The sequence below is a fragment of the Gallus gallus genome, chromosome 1 (assembly GCF_016699485.2).
Source record: "Gallus gallus isolate bGalGal1 chromosome 1, bGalGal1.mat.broiler.GRCg7b, whole genome shotgun sequence".
In the NCBI taxonomy this organism is placed as follows: Eukaryota; Metazoa; Chordata; class Aves; order Galliformes; family Phasianidae; genus Gallus; species Gallus gallus.
In genome coordinates, this window is record NC_052532.1 from 33,195,825 (window position 1) to 33,219,275 (window position 23,451).

Below are 23,451 nucleotides of genomic sequence, written 5' to 3' on the forward strand. Positions count from 1 at the left end.
ACATCCAGGGATAGTGACTCAATCACCTCCCTGGGGAGCCTATTCCAGAGCTTAACAACCCTTTCTATAAAGAAGTGTTTCCTGATATCCAACCTAAACTTACCCTGGTGCAACTTAAGGCCATTTCCCCTTGTCCTGTCAGCAGTGAGAAGAGCCCGGCCCCGCTCTCACTATAAGCACCTTTCAGATATTGGAAGAGAGCAATAAGGTCTCCCCTCAGCCTCCTTTGCCCCAGACTAAACAGCCCCAATTCCTTCAGTCGCTCCTTGTAGGGCAGATTTTCCAAGCCCTTCGCAAGCCTCGTTGCCCTTCTTTGGACCTGCTCCAGCACCTCCATGTCCTTTCTGTACTGAGGTGCCCAAAACTGAACACAGTACTCGAGGTGAGGCCTCACCAAGGCTGAGTACAGAGGCAGGATGACTTCCCTAGTCCTGCTCACCACACCATTCCTGATACAAACCAGGATGCCATTGGCCTTCTTCATAACACTGACATTTAATACTGTACAAGATTGTATTGTGTTGACTGCTTTGTACTGATTTTGGCTGTGTTCATGGACCAAGATAGTCATCACAAGAATAGCATACCACTGAGCAAGGACTTAGAAAACAGTGTACCGTTGTAGCCACTTGCTGCCACTTTTGCTAGAGTGCTTCAGTATACAGAAAGATGATTGCTGTGTTGAACGAAGTGATCGTCCCATCATACAGTACTTGATTATTGTATATTGGTGGACTGATCATGTTAATTAAACTATTGGAGAGAATTCATAGACTGGAGTGTTAGAGGTGGGATAGCCTGAAGACAAAAGCCATATGATTCAGCAGAGCAAAGAGAAGGATGGAAGGTAACGCAGCACTTTAATATGTCAAAGTAAACTGATTGTGGGGAGATTTTAATAGTACATAGAGATACAGAATGTCTGATTGTATCTTACACTATATAATTTGATAGGAGTAATTAAAAGTTTGAACAATTGACTGGAAAGAGTGGTAGAAGTGAACCATGCAGTAGGTTTTAGAAGTCTCTTTAAACCACATAAAAGGATCCAGATACTAGGAGTCCAAAGCCATGGTAGGGAATGGCTGTCTTCAGCATCAAACTCCTTGCCTACTCAATGGCTAAGAGTCTGCAGTAATCTCTACACCAGATTCTAAGCCTGGTCATCAGCACAGTCAGCCTTACTTCATGCTGGGAGCACTGGACTTCTCCTTCATAGGAATCTCTAATCCCACCATCCTTCCTGTACTTCCATTCCTCATCTCCACTGAGTCTAAAAGATCCATGACCACGGTAATGATCCCTCTTCTCTTTCTGTAATGCGAAGTCTACAGAATGCCTGTAATTGGAAGTTTAAAGTCGGCTTTTTCCTTTGAGTTTTTTCCTCATGAGTTAAAAATAAATAAATAATAATTAACGATATAACGTTGCAGTGTTTTAAATCACAGTTTTGTCTATGGAAAAGTTAGTGCATACCTGTCTACCTGTCACTAGCGTTTCCTTGGCTTCATAGCCTGCTGTCTTCACTGTTAATAGAAATCACCTTATGTTCCTGATTCTGGTTCCCAAGGCAGATTTCCACTTGTAGATTAGTGACACTTTTCTTTGCCCTTTGGAATGATTCACTTATTTCTGGAACCTTAATGAGCCGTCATTGTTTTTGCTGGATGCATCTCCTCTGATGGTCATCTTAATATATCTGACAGGAATGCTGATGATGGATTGTGACGTGAGCTATCCAACCACCAAAGCCCTTGTTGGGTCTTGCCTTCCCTGCATCTATCTGGCCTTCTGCCCTCCAACTGGCAACAGTATTCAGCCATAGCTTTTTTTAACAGGAGCACAGGGTCCTTTGGTCTTCTAGCAATAGCAATGTTTGTCCATCCAAACCTACAAAGAGATAGACAGCTCCTCCCTGTGCAGCTCCTGAACTCATTTTCCTCTTCCTGACACCAAAAGCCAGGCTTTGCCCATACAGATAGGCTGATAGTGAGTGAAACACACTTGGGCAGCTGCTGCAAACTTCTTAAAAAGGTTAGGCAGCTATTGTAATGGCTTGGGAAGGATTGGAGGAGCAGTGACAGCTGCTGAAAGGTAACTCCTGTGCCTTTTTCTCCAATGACACTGCAGTTCCTTTTCCCAGGCCTTCATATATTGGACTGTGAACAGACTCAGGAGGAGGTAAATGGCTAGTCAGAAAAATTCTGCAAGTCACAGTCTTTGTACCACTTTTTGGACTGTAAGTGCTTTTTGTTGTATCAGTGGCAAACACCTAGTATGAATGTATGTTGGCATTATAATTTAAAGACAATTATCTCCCATAAATGCAGAGTTTGCATGCTGTAATAAAAAAACCACATACATCAGAACAGCTTTGGCAAATCAATCTTATCTGTGTTACAGTGTGGCTGAAAGGCAGCTTCCTTTTGTTTCACTGAAGCTATTCCTTGCTATCATCATTGACTTTGCTTGTGGATAGCACGGTGTTTCTGTTTGGAGTTGCTTATTCAAGTATTGCTACTGCAAATGTTTTGTTTGTTATTAAAAAAGAAATTAAAGTTACATTTAAGAAAATAAATGCAGACAAATTCTCTGTGCAAGGAAAGACTGTCTTCCCATACACTTGGTTTTGTTCTCATCTTAATTCCAGCAAGTTTTGTCTTCCAAATCACTGGAAACATTAGAATAACTCTTTGTTCAACAATAAATGTTCCATGCGAATCTACTTTAACTATAGAAGGCAACTGCATAATTGTTGGATCCACTGCTGGGTATGATCAGTACCCCTTTGAAGCAATGCGGACCATTGGCTCCATTTACAGAAGCATCAGAGCTGCTGCTACAGCACGAAATTATCACTTAATGTGGGCCATTGAATCGGTCTACACTATGGTCTGCTTCTCACATTAAAAAAAAAGCTGTGATAAAGGCTCATTTCCTTAGATTCTTCATTCTGCACAGATGATGTATTTATTTTTAAGAATCTGTGTTTGTGCCAACAGCTTTTTTCTTAAGTTAATGCTGAGAAATTACTCTTCCTCTCCAAGGACACTCTTCTGCGACCTACTGTAGCATTATCAGCTAAACTTAATCTTTGCCTTGTTCAACACTTGAAAGAATCCATTTACAGAATTGTTCAGGGAACATGGACTGAGATTTTTCAATTGCCCCCAGTGAAACTGGGGAGTCAGTGAGAGAACTAGGACTTGAACAAGATGGTACACAGATGAGTCTAGTGGCTTGGAAGAAGTAGCCTGAAACTATAGCAAAAATGACTAACCCTTCCTATTGAAACTGTTAAGTGTTCTTTTGAGGAGTTGCGGCCACCTGCTGCACTGTCACCTAAACGACAGATTGATGCAAAGGATGGATTGTTATGCTGTACTTAAAACATATTGAACTTGACCAAGAGCATCATTTCTCATTGTAGTTCAGGGGCATCGCTGTGTAGTGCAGTTTGTTAGCTGCCTTTCTGCTTCTGTGCAAGTGCCTACAAAGCTCTGCATTTTTGAAATTTAGGGAAAAAAAAATAGAGGAATGAAGAAACTCTGTCTTAGTATCACACCTGGGGTTATCAGAGATACCTGTGCATAGTAACTATAAGAATAAAAGGAAGGACTGCTTGAAAAGCAACACTTATTGCTCCAAAAGTAATGCCTCTTACTTATTTCCAAGGAAACTGCAACCAATAAAATGATCACAATAACACTATTTGATAGAGCAAATTCTCAGCTAAAAAGCACAGTTTTTCACCAGCAATAAACAAGAGCCTGCATGCTGTGCTTGTAAACCTCTTCAACAACGGAGGTGGCCCACTGTCCTCACTGCTGCAATGCACCACCCCCTGCCTTGATGTGCTCACATCCACTACTTGGTATATTTGCTCCACACCTTTGCTTCATATATACTTCCATGTCAGACACCATTGTGTCAGAGTGCCCCTCCGCTGCCATCTGTCACACAGCAACAACATGGAACGGGATATTGGTGGGAAGGTTCAGCCTCTACTGCCGTACCACCAACATCCACTGCTGATGTTGTGGGCATACAGGGCATTAATTTCAGAGCTGCCCTCATATTTTCCCCCAGACTCACCTCTTTCTATTCTCTTTTTAATCCACTATAACCTGAAATTGACAGTCTGCAGGATGGATTGCCAATCATTGCATTTACTTTGATGTTTGCAAATGATGGAAAGAACTGTGAGTTCTTTTACAATCTCTGACATAATAGCAAATGAACGCTGCTCCATTTTAGAACATGCTACTTCATATCAAGAAGTATATAAATTAACGATTCACTAATAAGTGCACAAATGTAAGAAGAAAGGGTGATCATTTCCCCCAGCAGTAATTCCACTTTTCTTGGATTTTTGGGGGCAAAAAAGCCCCAAAAAGAGTAATTTCTGCTGGCTTTCTTCTTGTACTGACAAAGTAACTTACGTTCTCCAAGTGATTATGCAGTTTGAAAAACAGATCCATGTGGAAAACGCTTTTCTTAAAATGAATGACTCTATTCAAGCACTTTTTCACAACCTTGCTGATGGATCTTGTTTTCCATTTTGACCATTCCCAGGTGACCATTTTCATTAGCCTTTTTTTTCTTAAAAAAATAGTACTGCATTTGAGAGAATCCTAGGTCTATAACTGAAATCAGACCAATTCCAAACATAAACTAATGATCTCATTTGTCTTGCATAAAATATGTGGTTTTTATTTTTGTTGGAGCACTATTACCTTACTTTGTAATAAATGTAAAATGTATCTCCTGATTCAGTGCTCACATAACGTAACCCTTTCCCTCTTTTCTGAGTTTGGTTCCTTCTTCCCCAACAGGACTGCTTTGCACCTCTGGGGATGCTTTTGTTTATTTCAGGTAGCTTCTTTATTTATCAACATGACAATGAATTTATAATGACTAGACTTTTGCCCTTTTCCATTACAAATAATTCCAGTAAGAAGCTGTTTTCCCTACACTATTTCACAACTGTAAATAAATGCACTGGGAATGTGTCTTCTGGTAATTAATTCTAGTAGAACGCATTTTTAAGTCTTCCACTTAATTATACTAGTACTTGTGCATTTCTTCTTTCCTGTGAGCTTATCTCCCTATCAAACAGCAAGTTTAGTGCGTTGTGCTCCATTTTGGATAACCAAGTTGACTGCTACTTAACTATTATCCTACTGGTGCTTGAAATTCTGGCAGTAAGCTCAGCGTTTCATAAGAAATACAGAACTGTAAGTTCACATGCACATTCTGTTTATGTTAAAACATTTTATATACTTGCCATTTCCCTTATCTCACATCACTTCATCGAACTGTGATTATGCAGAGATAACTGTGGATAATTCCAGTTAAATATTGCTATTTCTTTCTCTACAGGCACAGATCTCTTAAGAGCTTGGAAAAAGGCAGGCAAGTAGTGGAAGTGATCTTTTGAATCACTGATGCATAGTTCAAATTGATGAGACTGGCAAGTGAAAGAAAAATAAAGCTGAGGAAGATATTTGCCTTACTGAAGAATGAGAAAAGAGAGGGGAAGAAACAGAAGAAACAGAAGTAGCGGATAAGTAGGGGGATGAAAACAGCATCGGTGGAGAAGAAAAACAATTGTGCTGATAGTGTCTGATACACAAGGAACAGAGAACTCATTGAGTGTACTGCAAAAAGATGACAAAATGATCTGCAGACAGAAGGAAGAAAAGATGGGAGGGGAAGAGGGGGAAGGTTTAGCATCAGAATTAGCAATTAGCATCAGAAAGAAGACACATATGTAACTGGGACTTCCTTTTGAAGAAAGGTAGGAAGGCTATCCTGAGAACAGGTCCAGAAGTATTTTTGCTAAGATAAAGAACTTATAGATTTGGATCTGAAAACTGTAATGCCTTCATGAACAAAACTGTACAGATTTCCTAAAATCCTTGGTGGAGCTTCCCCATTTCCTAAAGAACTAAAGGCAAAGATGCGATGATCAATAGTGGACTTGAGTTGGTGCTGAGAAAAAGTGTGGTGGGTCACTGAGAACACCAGAGAAGAGTGTTTTTCAATGCTAATTTTACAAATGCTTTCTGAGATTCAACTAAGGCCCATGCAGGGAACAACGAAGTTGAGATAAAGTTATATTGACATACCATCCATGGCTATACATACAGAAAGGGGAAGAAGGCACAGGATATAAAGGTTCATTGGAGGATATATCATAGAGAATGACAAAAATGTTAGAGCAGTAGTCAAATTAGACAGACTTATGCAATCGGGGGGAAAAATGACTAATTCTGAGAAAACATTTTGTAAACTCATGAGAAGGTTTATTCATGACAGTTGCAAAAGATCAGCAAGGAATGAAAGAGTCCCTTCCTATTTTGTGCTCCTAAGTGTTTATCTAGATGTTCTCCAACTGTTTCTCTTGATCCTATCTTACAACTTATTTTTGCTAACCATTGTTTTGCTGTGCTACTATCATACACTTTATACTGCGACCCAGTAGTTTTTAAGCATTTCAGACTTTCCCACGTCTCTTGAAATGGGAAGGTAAACTAAATTCATAGTCACATCTTCAGCTCTGGTGGAGCTGCAAGGGGCAGGTGAGCACCCCAGCAGGACTCCTCCTTGTCACCACTACCTGCCTTGCATCTCTTTTGTTTGGCCCTGCCCTGGGACGTACCCAGATATCACCTGGGGTGAACCTGCCTGTGTTGGGCTGGTGTCCCTGAGGTCTCTTGATGGATAATATATTAAAAATAATAATAATTAGTTACACACAATGCTCTCCTCAAAGGAAAAAAAAAAAGTTGAGTCAGACAGTGGCTGTACAGCCATGGGTGGAGCACCACAGTGTGTTGGGACCCCTGCTTACCTTGTCCCAGAATCAGGCCCACCTATATAAGTGTTAATTCACTTGTAGTGCACACCTGAGTTGCCAATGCAAGGTTCCTTTCCTGCTGATGCCGCCCCTGCCCATAGCAATTGCTCTTCTCCTGTGCTGATGTTTGCTGGAGACCTGGAGTTCCTGGCGAGGCCATACCTGCTGGTGGGCCTCTGCCCTGTGAGGGCAGCACCCATCTCATCCTCTGCAGTGCACCTGGGTGCACATTCAGCTTCTCACAGCACATTCTCTCGTGTGCTCCAAGCACTTCCTCTTGCCCGTTATTGTACCCACATCTGTAAACGTGGCATTTAGCTCCCAGTTCTCTCTCACACAATGAATTATGAACATATGAATTTCTGTGGACATTATGCTTTGCTATAAGCTGCACTGCATTTTGTCTAGATTGCAGAGAGTCACTTGCTAAGCTATTCTATTTACTCTGTTCACTCCTAGGGCAGAACTGTGCTTTTCTTGTTTACAGAACATAATCTGAGTCTGGCAAACCCCCAAGTGTCATTTCTGAAGCTATGGATGTATTTATAGTTTAGACCCTGAAATGCCAATTGAATCAATTTTAGGAATTTTAAGTACGAGAACTCTGAGATGAGCAGCATTCCAGTATGGAATACGTCCCTTAAAATATAATGTCTTGTGTGTTGCTTTTTTCTGCATTACCAAATGTAGACTATCTGCTCTTTAACCTGTAAGACTTGTTTACATCTACATATGCAAGAGTGTTGGTAGAATGAAATCAGTGGTAAACGAAGGGATCGAAATAACAAAATCCATTTGGTGAAAAGCAGTCATTTAGAAGCATTCTTGATGTCTGCGCTGCTGTGTATGCTTACTTGTATTGATCATTGACAAGAATTTGATCAGAACCCATCCAAAAGTGGAAAGCAATACCTACTGTTATTCTGGGAGGAACAAAGATCTATAGGTGAGCAGGAGAATGCTCTGAAGAAGGTTTAAAGGTTTAAGGTTAAAAGCTCTTTTCATGGGTAAAAATGGTGTGTAGAAACATTTTAGTGTTCTACTCACATTATTCATGCCTACTTTTTTACCTCTAAATCTGAATTTAAACAAAACAATACTGCACATAAGTAAGTTATCAGATTCTGCTAATGTCTCTGTAGTTTACCATAGGGAACAACACAAGTGTGCTACGATGGCAAGAAGCTGTGTGGTCTGACATGGGCCTTTCTGTATTCTACAGGTCCACAATGTGGGCTTCAGCTTTGCTATTATTTGCTTGGGCTTTTGGTGTTGTTTTAATAGTTTCCATTGGCATCCCAAATCTTCTAGTGAGGCAGGAAGTTGTGTCTCCTCTGTCTTGACAATGTGAGTAAGATTGGGGTGAGTGTGTTCTACATAGTTGAGATTCTATTATCTGATGCTTGTCAGTTCGGTTTTTAAAATAACTGTTATTATTTCATATTTTGGAGGGCAGAGATATTGTTTTCCACCTTTTCCCACCCATTGTATGGAGAGTAACTGCACTACCTTAGTTTCAGGTCAGATAGCATTTCATCAGAGGAGTGAAATGACTGCAAGCATTTGTCCTCAGCAGATGAAATTCTAACCCGCAGCATTTCTGTCTCCCGCCCCAAAGAGAGCCAAGTCAGTTTCTGAGGTCCGTGTAGATGGGCTTTAAAGCTGAGCATAATCCAGCAGTGAACGAAATGCTCCACCCTCCAAATCAGTGACATTTAACCCAACACACGTCAGTCAAGGTGAAAAGGTAAATAGGTACTCAACTGCTTCCAGCCCATTTTCCTGGATGGTGCTGTAAATATAGGAAATAATTTAGCCTACGTGATTATTGTACATGTGCACATGCACGTGTGAACACACCTTATTCTGTATTCGGATTTTCTGGTGTAGGTAAACTTGCAAACAATCTGTATTTCATTTCACTCCCCTCTTCAGAACGGTTGTTCTGTCTGCAGAGAGAGCACTCACCTTTCCCTTTGCCTTTCTCGTCTTATTTGTGCAACGAAATTGCATCACTCAGTTGTGACATTTCAGTAGTGGCTGCTACACTCATTTTAACCAAAAGAATATTCTTCTGAAACAAAACCGAGATAGATGTGCATGTCAACAGATACGCTCTGTAACTTCTATAAAGAGGGCTGAATGAGAAGAATAGTAAAATATGTGAAGCATTTAGGTGTATCTGAAATCTACACTTAAAGAAAGCAGGAGCCAGCGATCCTTTGCGCCAACCTCTTATCTCTTCCAAAGCTATTTCTCATTTACCGTATTGCTTAACAATTCTATTCCACAGCGGGCTTCGGATTCCCAACAACAGCAAGAAGAAAATTACTTAAGAAAAAGCAACTTGCAAATCCCAGACTGGGCGTCTGTTTGTGCGCGGTTCTAAACGAAGCTTTACCATTTCTTAACTAATGAGGATCTTTTCCACGTGGGATAAATTCTTAGCACTTAGCAGCATTAGTAATGCTTCAAGGAAAAAAAAAAAAAGTATTTCGGATGGCTCGGTTGCCAACTGCCTACGACTGTCTCGGTGAGATGCTGAAACGGACCTTCTGCTCTAAATTAATAAGGCCAATCTCCAACCAACACACAAAGCCCGGAATGACCGCTTATTCTTCTGGTCTCCTCGCTATCTTTACTGAGGTCAGATAAATCACTTTCAAGCTGTTAAATCAATGATCATAAATTAGGGCTCTGTTTTTACAGCGCCTTGTGGGAAATTCTCATGGTTAAATTAATCTAACAGCTGCAGTGAAGAGCACCTCCCACCAGATCATGTCAAAAGTTCTCCCCTCACCCCACTTTCTTCTTTTTTTTTTGCTTCCAAAGGGGAAAAACGACTGAATTATTTGTCTTTACCTAGCGCACAAAATGGAATCCCTCAGTCTGTCCCTGCTAATTCGTGTTTCAATTGTACCCAGCTGTTTAAATTGCGCTGCGCAGAGATTGCCTTGATCCCCAGGTGCTGGTACTCCATCTGTGCTGCTCCGAGAGACTATTTACAGCAGAGGTTAGGCCAGCGATTGCTGGGATGGAAAACTCATTTCTCAGCCTGGCTTTTATTTACACTCTTATTAAAGATCCTTTCACTCACGTTGGAATGGCAGCTCGTGGCTGCACTGAGCACTTGGCGTGGAGCCAAGCAGCAGAAATTACCATGTCGATGAAAGATAGCCTGCTTCCATTTTAACCTTTCCCTGCTCTCCCCTTTCCATCTATATTTGCATGAGGGAGGATGATTATTGAAAGAGATAGGGGGACAAAGGGATGAGAGAATCCTTGTCAGCCGAGCTTTTCAAGGGGTAAACCAATGGTTTGTGACCAATTTGGAAGAATCTTTACTGCCTTATTAATTTCCTACTCCTTTCCCTTAATTGCCATTAGAGTTTATTTTCACACGAAGCAACAGAGCTGCTCGTGCTCTGCTCCCTTCCTTCCCCTACTGCTTTCCTGTGCGTTATGAGCACAACCCTGGGATAAGTCTGCAACGCTGAGGTTTCTGCTTCATCCCAGCGCAGGTCACATGGAGACACAGCAACACCTTCCAAATGTTTTTGCTATGCATCTGCCTCTTGGAAATGCATTGCCTTCCCGGGAGAGCAGCTCATTGCAGCCAGTGTGTTACTGCACTGGGGGAGAGCAGAGGGAGCATGAACAGTTGGTGGGGGAGCTGCCATGCAGTTAGTTCTACAGACCTGGCAGCACTGAATAAATAATTTAAGTATCTGCTTTTCCAGATACTTTTATTCTCTGTGGGGAGTAACACTGGATTGGTGCAAAGCAGCAAAATCCACCTCAGTTGTTGTGAGACAGCAATTGCTGTTCAAGAGAGAACAACAAGGAGAAGAGCTTCGGATCACAGAACTGTGGGGGCTGCAAGGGACCTCTGGAGGTCATCTGGTCCAAAGGCCCCCTGCTGAAGCAGGTCCTCCACAGTGTAGGTTGTGCAGGAAAGCATCCAGCTGGGTTTTGAATATCTCCAGAGAAGGAGGCTCCGCAACCTCTCTGGGCAACTTGTTTTATTGCTCTGTCACCTTCAAAATAAAGATGCTTTTTTTCCCCCGTGTTTACAGAGCATTAAATATTTAAATATTTATAAGCATTGATAAGATCCCTTCTCAGCCTTCTCCAGGCTGAACAGCCCCGGGTCTCTCAGCCTTTCCTCACAGGGGAGATGCTTCACGTCCCAGCCATCTTTGCAGCCCTCCACTGGACTCTCTAGAAGTTCCCTGTCTTTCTTGAACTGGGAAGCCCGAGACTGGACACAGTACTCCAGATGTGGCTTCATCAGGACAGAGTACAAGGGGAGGATCACCTCCCTCGACCTGCTGACCACGCTCTTTTTAAGGTACCCCAGGATACATCAAGCATTGCTACCAAGCTCTATTATGAGACAGCTGGACCACGTGCTTAAGTGTAGCAGTGTTGCAGGTCCTTGACTGCTAGAAAAGTAGTACTCTTCTTTCTCTCTGCCTTGCAGGACAGAAGGAGAGGAGCGTGTCTGTTTTCCATTTTCCTGAGTAGCAGAGCAGTGAATATATGGAGAGGTTTACAGGATTTGGTATTCATGCTCCCGATCCTAGCCTTGGGTAGTGTGCAAATATCCGCTTACATTAAAGAAACAAACAAACAAACAAAAAACCCCAAACCCCACAGTAAATCATAGAACCATTTCACAAAATGGTTTGGGTTGGAAGGGACCTTAAAGCCCACCCACTGCCAACCCCACTGCCATGCACAGGGCTGCCACTCACCAGCTCAGGCTGCCCGGCATCCCATCCAACCTGGCCTTGAATGCCTCCAGGGATGGGGCTTCTCTTTAACCTTGAGGGTCCCCGTGAATCTGTCTCCACTCATGCCCAGGAGGCTCAGAAGCCTGCTGCTGGCCAGGTGCAGAAGCCCTGTGGGACCCAGCAGTATGATGGCCACAGGCTGGTGCGTTCCTCAGGCTTGTGGAAGCTCCTCATACTTTCAACACAGAGAATGAATGGTGAATCCTCCAAATAACAATAGAAAACTGAATAATTCCCAGTTCCATTTAGAGAACAGTTTGATTTCCATTGAGAAATGAAACACCGGGAGAAAGAGGTGTGTTGCTACCACTCCATAAGCGATAAAAGGAGGAGGGTTTGTTAACAGAAGCACAAAGTTATGTTTGGCTGTGCTGTGGGTAACTGACAGCTGAAAGCGCTGTGTTTACAGACACTGTTTTCTTTCAGTGGAACAAGCACGAACAGAGCACATTTTCCAACGTCTCAGTTGCTGTTCAAAGTTCCGTGCTGTTTTGTTTTTTTTTTTCATACATAGCATATTGAATGTATAATTTCTGTAGGCATCCACATGCAAGCACTTGTTTATCATTGCTCAGCCTGTGCCATTTAGCTAATGTCAGGGCTTCGGGTTGGGCGCGTTTTGTCCTCCCAGTTCCCAACCAAGCACCCAGAGCCCCCCTCCACTGAAGCCACCAGCAGGGAAGCCCTGCAGGAGGGGCAGCAGAGAAGCACGACTCGGAAGTTTTACATAACTATAAATCTTTTTTTCTTCTTCTTCTTTTGAGCAAACCAGACCGTTCCTAAAAGACCGTTCTCAGAAAAACGTAACCACAGAAAGATTTACTGTCTGAGCACTGCGTTTAATATTTTTCCCATTCATAAAATACTTGTACGTCTGGACACGAGACTTGGTTTGAAGGGTGTGTTTTGCTTCTTGTCTGGCTCATTTAAACTGCTTACACGCGTCTGCTCGGGCAGAGAAGGGGTAAGAATGATGTGTCATATCTTATGTTACGAAGTCCCAGATGTAAAGCACAATGACTGCTGGTGGAAAGCCAGGGGTAAAAGGGAGGGTGCAAAGACCAGAAAGGAAACTTTTCTTTTTAACTGGGAGCAACCCAAACTCCTTCCTCAGGAAAGGCAGCACAACAAGTCTGTGTGAGGAGCTTGTCCTTGGAGCACCCTGTTCTCTAGCTGAGATGCAGCTGACATTTGACTGCCAAAGCTCCGGGAAAACTGGGGGACGATAAGAAATGAGGCATTTGGTGCAATTAGCTGCGGTACCAACCCAGGAGAGAAAGTAAACAGGCGCAACATAGGGAGGAGAGCATCTTTCAGAGTCAAGGTCTAAGTTGCTTGCAGATACGTAGCAGTTCCCCACTCTGCGTGTATTCTTTGGCAATTTCCTACTCAATAATTGGTTCGTCTGCTTCCAGATCCTGGAGATCTGCAACTGGCTTTGGCTGCCTCTTGTCTCCTCCTATCCCACCCCAGGACGCGCCGTGATCCCGTGCTGTGCTGCGGAGCAGCTGCCGCAGCCCACATCCGCTGAGGCTCTCCAGCTGCAGAGGGGCTGAGGATTAAAAATTAAACTAACACACATTGAAGAGCTCTGGATGGGCAGACTCGGTCTAAATTTTTGAAAGGAGTACAAATGACTGCAGGTGTGCCAGTTGCTTTTACATCCGTCCGTCACTGAATACAGTACTGCGCAGGGGAACGGTGCCTGGTTAGGAACAGTGTGTGCTGCGCGGTGAGGCACTGTTTTGCTATTTGTCTCCAACGGTTACTTTCATGGGAAAACTATCTTTTCTTGTAATTTTACATCAGCGCTGTGCAGAGTTTCCTCATATTTGTTTTTCATTCCTAAAGAGAAAGCAGAATTTCAGGGTTTTTTTTTTGCATAGTCCCTGAAAAGTTTTGGCAATAACTATGGAAAAAAAAAAAAAAAGCGACAGCTGTCAAATCAAATGCTGCATCTGAACTTGTGGGGTCACTTTGGGCTCTTCAGGCCACCTCTGCAGTTACTGAGCATGGAGAACTGGGCCAAGAACTGGGCCAACAAGGTTCAAAAGTAGAACCCTCTAAAATCAACCCGAAGCCATAGAATTTTCCCCTTTCAAGTAGGAGAGTTCACAAATTACGTGTAGGTATGACTTCATTCTGAAGCAAGGAGCCACACTGGGTAAAAGTCATAAGGACATCATCTCCTTCTCTGCTGGTTCCCCTGGCACTGCTGGTGGTGCCATGCATGTCAGTGCCCACCAGAGCTGAGAAGCGGAGAGGGCTGGGTACCAAAGGGCTGCATGGAACCCCTGAGCCAGCACTGAGCCCCCACAGAGTGCGTTAAACCAAAGAGGAGCAGGGCAATGAGAAAGGAGGGAAAAATACCACCCGCAGGATGATAAATGAACCGGACAGCTGCTGCGCTGGGTACAGCCTGTTTGGGAAGGGCCTTGGTTTGCCCCAGACAACAAAAGAGCCTCACTGACTGGCAATTCCAGGGAGAACTTAAATTCAGGGATGATACCAAATCATTGCAGCCGGCTGTAGCGCTGTCTTTGCAGAAGAGCACATAAAGGATCGCCTCCTGTTGCTTAAGGCAATAAATGCTCAGGAGTAAAGGTCGGGGACGTTTTGACTTTTTAGAGCCTGTGAAATTGTGCACTAAAATGTCCAAGAAAAACGATGTAATTCCGATCTTACGCAGCCTAAAACTCATGAAGATTCGGAGTTCTCATTTGTCAGTGCATCTAAACAATCTATCTCAAGTTAGCTGCACTGAAGATCTAATTATCTTTCCTATTGAAGCTTCCTCCTCTCCCTTCGTATTACACGGCAGTGCTGCAGACCATTCCTGCAGCCTCAAATTTATGATTAATTGTTCGTAAATTATTAAACGGGGCTCTCTGAGTCGTCTGCTCTTTATCTACCTGCAGACACATTTTGTCTGCCTCGATCGTACAGCTTTTATTAACCTTGTCCTCAAAGCAGAATTCCTCCTCAAATCACTCTTTGTCCCTAAAAAGTTATGGCATCCTTTGTTTTGCAAAGTGGAAGGACTTCAAAAAAGAAATCCCTCGTCTTTCCTCGTAACAAGAACAGGATGTGCAGTAACTCTGGTTTACATAAGCCTTCCTGGAAAGCAGAGTGTGACTCTGGAATCAATAAAAGCTGCAGCGCAGTACTATAAAGAAGTGAAGTTTTTGTGAAGGTGCGTTGCTGTAGAAGGGTACATTCAGAAGATGAAACATCAGGTCTCTGTTTCACAGTAACTAGACAAAATATAAGAAATTACTGGGATTGTTCCTTTATATAGCTTTAGTTAACCGAGTGTGTTCAGTATAAGAGCATGAACATGCCATCAGACTTATTGCAGTGGGAATTATAGACAGACGTCCACATCTGAAGAGTTTTATCTACTATTTAAAAGAAAAAAGGAAACAAGCTTTACCTGACCTACAACCTGAGGGGATGTAGGGCATAAGAGATGCAAAGCAATAGCGTGACGTGGACCGTGCTCCGTTAGGGTCACCTGACACTGCTGGCGCTGACTTACTTAGCTTACACTGAGCAGACAAAGTCGTGCTGAAGAGTATTTATGCTGTAATTTTAAACTTAGTCAGTGGCCTGACTGCAGCAATACACTGTAGGGCTTATGGGAGAGTAAGGAAAACCAGAGCGAGTGCAGCAGATCGTTCATCTGTGCATGCTGTTGTACTCAGAGAACGCCAGGGGCATACACAGCATACCTGAGCAGTGTAGAACAACTGCTTTCATTGTTTTTGTACTGAATTTGGAGTAAAATAAGAATGGGGACAACTAGTTGTGCTATGACACGACATTTGAAGACAGCAGTAAGCACCTGGCTCTATTCTTGCCAGCCCCATGGCTGGGTACTGCTGGGGTGTCAGGTCCTGTATCTACAGTACCTACACTTGCCTCTTCGGTTACTGAACCAGCCATGAAAACCTCCTTCAATGGAATCAATGAATTCACCCTTGGTTCTACTCTTAATATAAACTGAAAGGGGAATTTGAGACAGGGTTTCCTAAGAAACTGAGGAGGAAGGAAAGCATATTTCAGCTACATTGTCCATGCAAAATTTGCACCCAATTTTTCATACCACAGAGGTGATGCCCAATCACTTTGCACAGCAATTTGTTGAGTCAGAACATGGCAGCTGGCAGCCTGAGAAGTGAAGCACAGTCTTACAGTAGCACACAGCTCAGAGTTCTCCAGAAGCTCCTCTTGACCATCCTCTGAGCTACGACAACTCATGGAGAATCATTTTGCTGAATTAAGTAAGTGTGAGACCTCCCCTCAGCATCTCACTACAAGGAAGACATCGAGGCCCTGGAGCTTGTCTAGAGAAGGGCAATGAAGCTGTGAAGGGTCTGGAGCACAAGTCTTAGTGGGGAGTGGCTGAGGGAACTGGGATTGCTCAGTCTGGAGAAGAGGAGGCTCAGGGGACATCTTATCATTCTCTGCAATTGCCTGACGGAGGTTGTGTTGATGTGGGGGCCAGTCTCTTCTCCTGCTTAACTAGTGATAGGACGAAAGGGAATGACTTAAACTTGTGCCAGGGGAGGTTCAGGTTGGATATTAAGAAAAAGTTTTTCTCAGAAAGAGTGGCGATTCATTGGCACAGTCTGCCCAGGGAGGTGGTGGAGTTACCGTCCAGGGAGATAATCAATAAACGTGTAGATGTGGCACTGAGGGACGTGGTTAGTGGTGTGCTGGTGGTGGGTTGGTGGTTGGACTCAGTGATTTTAGTGGTCTCTTCCAACCTTGATGATTCTACGATCCTACGATCCTGCACTGGTAAAACAGAGTTCTACTGGTCTGTATTGCACGATTAATACACAGAGACTCAGGTCCTCTTCATGACGTAGTCAGAATAATAACGGTTATAGATACAGATGTGTATATATATAATTTAAAATTTTATTTAAAATTTTGAGCATACACTTCTTCAGCATCCTCCTCTTTTTTTTTCTCATTGCACTGAAAAGTTTCAAAAAACACAAAATATATCCCTTTACCAAACATTTTTTGTTCTTAGGTTACAAAAAGATTAACATTTCACAGTCACAAAACATAAGTACATTGGTCCAAAATATCTTCCTCCAGCAGCTCCGCTGTTCTTCAAGACATACAGAACCTGGACAGCTTTACAGGTCTCCAAATAAGATGACTCGTCCAATGAGGGAAAGAATGAAAGTGGCAGCAATTAAAAACCAAACCAAACCAAAATAAGATACCTATGAAACAACACCACCAGCAACAGTAAAAATAAAATAAAATAAAATGAAAAAAAAGAAAGAAAAAATAATAATGAGAGTGGAGGTGGACAAGGGCATCCTCCTTCAAGTACATCACAGGTAGAAATACAGCAGCACAGTTACAGCATTGTTTGGTCACTCTGTCTATGGCAGCCACATCACTGTATCTTCATCTCAGACACATGGAGGAAAACTATTTACACACCAAGAATGTCGGAGGAACAACAATTCCATACAGTTTGCAACTCATGTTTGATACGAGTGTTGAAATCATTTGCACAAAATGTTTTAAAAAATAAAAGGAAGCGGGATGCTGAGGCAGGAAGGGACACAGAGGATTTGCTTGGAGCATGTAGTGTTCTTTAAAACCTAAAAGCTCAAAGCCAAAACATCAAGTGTAGTTCTTAGTTCTTCAAAACCATCCGGGAGGCACAGCACCTACCACATCTCACAGACCTCCCTGTTGTACTTCAACATGGAAGCAATTCCAACATGGAAAGAACTGCTGATAGCAAACTACAACTGCTTTTCCTTTAGTTGTCAGCCCTGTTGCTCTTTCAAATTCCTTGCATTGAAACCAATTTCCCTCTCCAGCATCAGGACATTGAAAATTAGCCCTCTTAGACAAGAGACTTCTGTGTTCATACAGGAAGCATCACTGCATTAATTTAGCAAGAGACAATTGTGCGCCTCACTTTAGATGTGGCTGAAATTTCGAACTACTGTCTTCATCAAGTTAAGGAAAGATGACTTCAGGCTGTAGTGAGAAAGAAAAGCTGTGACACAGCTGTACTACCCTCTGCAACAGTATTCGCATGAGAAATGGCAAAAGCTGCTCCTTTGGATTTTCTAGAAAGTGGGCTGGATCAGGCACCAGAAGGCAGTGTTATTGGCACTGCCCACTGATCTGAACTACAAGGCATGCTGCTTCCTTTCCTCGCTCTTGTCCAAGAAATGATAACCTACCAATGTACTGGCATGGCGAGCACTACCTACTGAGACAGAGGCAACCAGGACTGAGGCTCCTTGCTGCTAACGCTGAAACAACACTGAATGCTAACAGAACTTCACTAGACAAAAAGCCACATTGCCACCAGGATCAGGCAGTGACTAAGGTGATGTGCCCAGCATCTAAGCCTTGGAGTTGGTGCTGAGCGGTCTGTTCCTAACTGAGAGGCATGAACTGCATGGAACAGTGGAGCAGCTGCAAGCCTGAATGGTGACATCCATTCTGCGCCCAACTGAAAGGTGCGCTGTGCGCTGTGGGTGACAACTCCTCTCTGCCACCGGTGATTTCTAATGCTATGACTCCTCAAATAATGCATGTTCTGAACAGAATAGGAAATGCTTTGTTATCCTTGCTTCACACATGGTATCTCCCCAGTACACGGCTCCTGCTTCCTATTTGTATCGCACATTGGTGTGTGTATGTACCATGCCATGAAGCAGAGCACAGTGCAGGCATGTAAGAAGCCCTGAATGAAAGCAGACAGACGTGAAAGCCCAGGCACCAAAGCAGTGAACCACAGACATACCAGAGCCACTCACAGTAGGTAAGCCTGTAAACCTGTAACAGATACGTTGTAAACGAGCAAAACAAAAAACATCACAGCATGGTTTCAGTCACATACAGCTGAGTAGGAAGCTTTTTATTACTCTTGAAAATGTTCAGAGTTGTTGCTAATTGATATTAATTGTTGATGCTGCACCTCTGCCCTTTCCAGAAGGGCTCACAGCTGACACAGCGTGACCTGGGTGGGCACAGCAGTTGCTGGGAAGCAGGCTGACTGATGGCAGTACCTCAGATGAACAGCAGACGCTGGAGGCTGATGCACACAGCCGTACCACTGCCCAACAGGTTTTGCTCTGACAACTTATCAGTGAGTTTGGTCCCACCAAGTCACTCTGCTGCCCCATCTCTCTTGAGGTGTGTTTAAAAACAGCTCTGAAAGAGGGTATTTCCATTGCCTTGAAATTTCACTTTTATCTTTTTGCAAATATTGCACTGGAAATTCATTCAGCCCCATTGTACTCAGTGGTTTCGTAATGACTGGTATGTTTGCTGACCCCATGATACTAAATAGCGAAGACTAACAATACATGGGCACAAAAATATTTGACTCAGGATTGAAGTTGGTCACAGCAAGCACCAGCTTCGCTGCTGTTCATGTGAATTCAGAGGAATTGCCATTAGTTTCCCCATTAAAGGAAGAACTACACAACTGCATTTGCAAAGAGACAACAGGAGTTACACAGAGCACAAAAAGCATGTTGACAAGTTTATTAGGCAAAATAATAATAATAATAAAAAGTAAGAAAAAAAGACCACAAAAAGATCTCTTGGTTGAACTTTGAAACATATGTGGGACCATGTGAAAAATACTCTAGACTTCAAACCTGCAAATCTCTTCAGCCAGGAGCACAAAGAAGAAGAGGGAAAGGGGGAAAAACAAAAAGGAACAAACAGATAAAGCATGGCAACACCTAATCAGATATATGATTGATACTGGAGCTCTAGAACATAAAACACCAGTGTTCTGCACTGCTTTATCACATGCAGGCACTGGGGAATGCATGGAGCAGTTCTCAGACTAAAATCACTCAGTTGGACGCATGTCTGCTCCATTACACACTCTGTATTGGCTCATCTCAATCTGAAACTCCTACTGGGTCTAGAAATTAAAGAAAGGGCATTTAAAATCCACTGAGAATGTTGCACATGTACTTTGGATGCAATCAAATAAAGCATCTGGGCTGCTATACCGAACAGCACTGTACTTTGTTTATATAGCACGTTATAAATTACAGAACTGGCAAGCTCTAGGCCACTCTTGTTCAGGAGGAAGTCTGTGCATCTCCAGGAACACCAAGGACACAGTATCCTCCTCTTAGAGCTGGCAGTTTCTCCTTTAGAAAGGATAAAACATCTGTGAGATGCCTAGTCAGTGCTCTACAGTTAGCCCAGCTCCCTGTCTTCTGACTATCCAAGAAGTAGCTTTTATGTACAAGTCAGATTAGCAGCTCCAAAAGAATGAGGTCTGGGACGACAGAGGCTGAATCTAACTCCCCAGCTGACATATCTGCCTATAAATGAGAACCTTTGGGTTTATTTAATTTTTAATTGCGGCCAGTAAAGTGAAGAGCTGCCTGTCCACAGAGCAGGCAGCCAAGTCAAGCTGCGGATTTGCTCAGTTGTTACTCTCTTGGACTATTGCTTGTACTCTGACAATGTCCTTGGATTTTCTTTATTTAAATTGACCTAGCACTGCTAAGAGAAAGCTGATAAAGCTAGCCAAGGGCTTGTAACTATCACAGTGATCTTCTGATCCTCAGCCGCAGTTCTCAACAACCAAGAGGATGTGAAGTTATTAACTGTCACCTTCTAATCACCAAGTCAAGCAGGCAAAGGTATGCTGAACCTAGAAGTGAAATCATTCTTAAACAGATCATCATCTGAGTATCTAAACTGGTAACCAGAACAATACCATCACTTCAAGTAGAAATCCAGCTGAAAATACACTCAGGAGCCCAAATAAATGTAGAGTTTTCCTCAGTTGAGGTTCAGTGTGTTCAGGGATCCTTCCAACAGGACAAGGCAGACAGAACCATTCAAAGAATGAAAATCTCTGATCCCAAGGGAACCAGAACCTCCAGGTAAACATCACATAATGCCGAGCTTGCTTGCTCCGTATAAGCATGGCATACACACAACAGGGAGTCTTGACAAATAATTCTTCATACCTGAACAGATCTCGCAATACAGGACTGTGACCTATTTTTCCTGGACAATTTTGCAGGTGGCTGTTTTAGCTGCAGTAAACAGGCATAGTCACACGAAAAACAATTTCAGTTTTCCTACTAAAATACAGGAGTATAATCTACTGAAGAAGAGACCAGAGGGAAGAAATGGGGATTCAAAGGATTACATCGGTTTGCAGTTGTCCATAGGCAAGTCATGAAAGCAATTTTTTGGAAGAAAACTCTTGAGTCTCATTTATATGTATAAAAGTATTTTTAAATGAGATGTGATTCAAGTCACTGCTCTGAATGTTTCGGGTTAGACTTCAGGAGCCTCCTTGGCTTCTGATACCCACTTCTACTTTCACAACTGAAACGGCTCTTCCAAGCTACATGGCAAACTGAAAAAATTAATTCTTACTTCAGGTCTTCACCTGGAGGGATGACAGAATCCACAATATGCTAGCAGCATTTTGATCTCATTCCCGTTAAGCACCAAAACCTTTACTACAGGGGAGTTGTAATCTTAAGGGTTATCTGTAATCATATATAGTCTATGTGCAGAGCCCTATCTTTCGGGCAGAAAAATACCCCTCCAGCATTAGCTATGAATAGACTACATCAATTGGAGACGTCCTGGTCAGATCATCCAAAATACATCGCCTCTTACAGGCCCTTCCCCAAAAGATCCCCTTTCCATAACCACTCTCGATGCTACTTTCACGACTGCTTGTTCCCATGTATTAAAGGAATGACGTAGACAGAAATGTCATCTCCAGAGCCCAGCCTGTCGTTGGATATTCGCCAGCCCCGGTCCTTCAGCACTCCCCGGGCTCGCATCACCAGGTCCTGCGCTGCCAGTGTGTACCTGGGGGAAGGCAGAAGACAGCTGGTACCATGCTCTAGCCTTGTGAGGAAAGCCTGTGAGATGGACATTTGCGAGGTACAACAACAAGTCATTCAGCATTTCAGAAGCAGATAAATGTTAACAACCACCTCCCCACAAAGCAATCGTTTGTCATTCCCTAACAGCTTTTACCTCAGAATCTCGAGGTACTTCATAGCAATCGTTAGTCAAAAGGTGACCAGTCACTTTGGGTGCTCAACTTCACCAGTTTTCAGAAAATATTAAAACATTTCCTTCAGCAAATTAAGTTTCCAGGAGTGGTTTGAAGAGTCAAGGACACAAAATAACGCCACTCATTTACTGAGCCCTATATGCCTGTGGGCTGAAACACCCGAAGGTAAATACGGGCCTACTCACTTTGGAGAGACACTGTAATGAAGCAAGAGATTAGAAAACAAGCAATAGTTAGAAATAAAATCCAAACTGTGTTTTAAAGCAAGCAGATAAGCTGTCTATTGTCATTGTCTGCAAAAAGGATTTTTAAATCTCTCTTATAGTGAGACTGGAAAAGGAAAGTTACAGCTAAAACAGCCCGATTAACAGAATATTGAGTTCCCTTCTCATTTATAAGTTCAACGTTGTCAGGTGCTCAATTTAGTGAAATACTGGCAGTTTCCTGTTGCTTCAAAACTGTGCCAGGCTGAATGGCATTGTACTTATTTTCTGCCCTTAGAAAAGATCAGATGCTGCCTGGGGGCACAGAAAGTGGTGCAGAGGTAGTGCTGCCCTGCACCATCCTGAATACAGAACCAGTTGTTTACAGCTGGACTATTTCCACAAGAAGTCCTAATTCAGCAATCCTTCCAATCCCAATGCAGTATTGATCAGATTTGTTCTCCCGTATCCCTTTACCTGTTGTTAGTAGGTCAACACATCTGTGTGCCAATTCAGAAGTTTCTGCTGAAAGAAATCTCATTATGGATGAACAACTGCTTCAGTCAATTCTCAACCCAACACCTGCCTGAGATGTTTCGAATTTAGCTGGGTGGAGTACAGCTTTACTATTGGTTCGCTAATCAAAAATAATCAAACAGTTAAGAGACTCACAAGGAAAATAAAACAACAGTTCAATATCGTGCCTGCCTGTATTTTATTTAAAGCTTAATTATCAGCCTCTAATAGGATGAGGGGCTCCCTATAAAGCCCTCTGTAAAGCCCAGATAATCAGAAGCAAAGGCACTTCCATAATTCACAGAAAGCAGAAAGGACAAGAAAGGTTAGCATTTCAAGACCCTCTTTTCTAGGGAGGATCCTGGGCCAGAAGCGATCAGCCCAGATCTGCCTGAGGCACAGGACAGAACAGTTTCTCCATTGATCAGAGGCAATGGACAAAAAAAAAAAAAAGGTGTTTATTAATTGAGTATCCAAGGATTGTTCTAATCCCAGAAAATTTCACCAAAGAATGAGTTATTAAATGTATCTGCTACCCAAACAGACTTCATTTGCTCTCCCAGGTGAAAAATACCCAATTTATTATGTTCCACTGCTACAATTTTGGTTCCTTAAGCTTAAAAGTCTCCTTTGAATCAGGAACAGAGAGATTTATTTTCTCTGCTAAGAAGTTGTATTCACTGCAAATAAACCAACATTTCACTGCACAGAAGGTTTGATGTTAAGTCCAAATAATGTTCTACGGAGGTAATGCACTACCTGCTCCCAGTGGTACAGACAGAGTGGTAAACTTTCCAGGCCCTTCTAGCTTTGACATAAGATTTACTTCTAGTGACTGGAGAAGGGCCTGAGGGTGATTCTGCACCACTCAAGGCACCAACTTGAACACGTACACTTGTGCACGTGTGTGCATGCTCTCCGCAGGTTCCAAGATCATCTGCACCAAAGACCTTAAGGTATAACAGCAGGAGGTGATAAGAACCGGTCATACTG

At 42.8% G+C, this 23,451-nt stretch overlaps 1 protein-coding gene across 3 annotated transcripts in view; it reads right to left on the reverse strand.

The window, feature by feature from the left end:
* Positions 1-13,469: 13,469 nt before the first annotated feature.
* Positions 13,470-23,451, reverse strand: part of PPM1H (protein phosphatase, Mg2+/Mn2+ dependent 1H) — a 136,083-nt gene continuing 126,101 nt past the window's right edge. For 2 of the 3 annotated variants that reach the window (XM_003640351.6, XM_015282711.4), the window contains exon 10: positions 16,563-21,528. In XM_003640351.6, the coding sequence (XP_003640399.3) occupies positions 21,381-21,528 (148 nt within the window). In that variant the 3' untranslated portion in view covers positions 16,563-21,380. Of the gene's footprint in view, positions 13,504-16,562; positions 21,529-23,451 lie in introns of those variants that run through there. The other variant, XM_040670460.2, reaches the window with a different exon arrangement.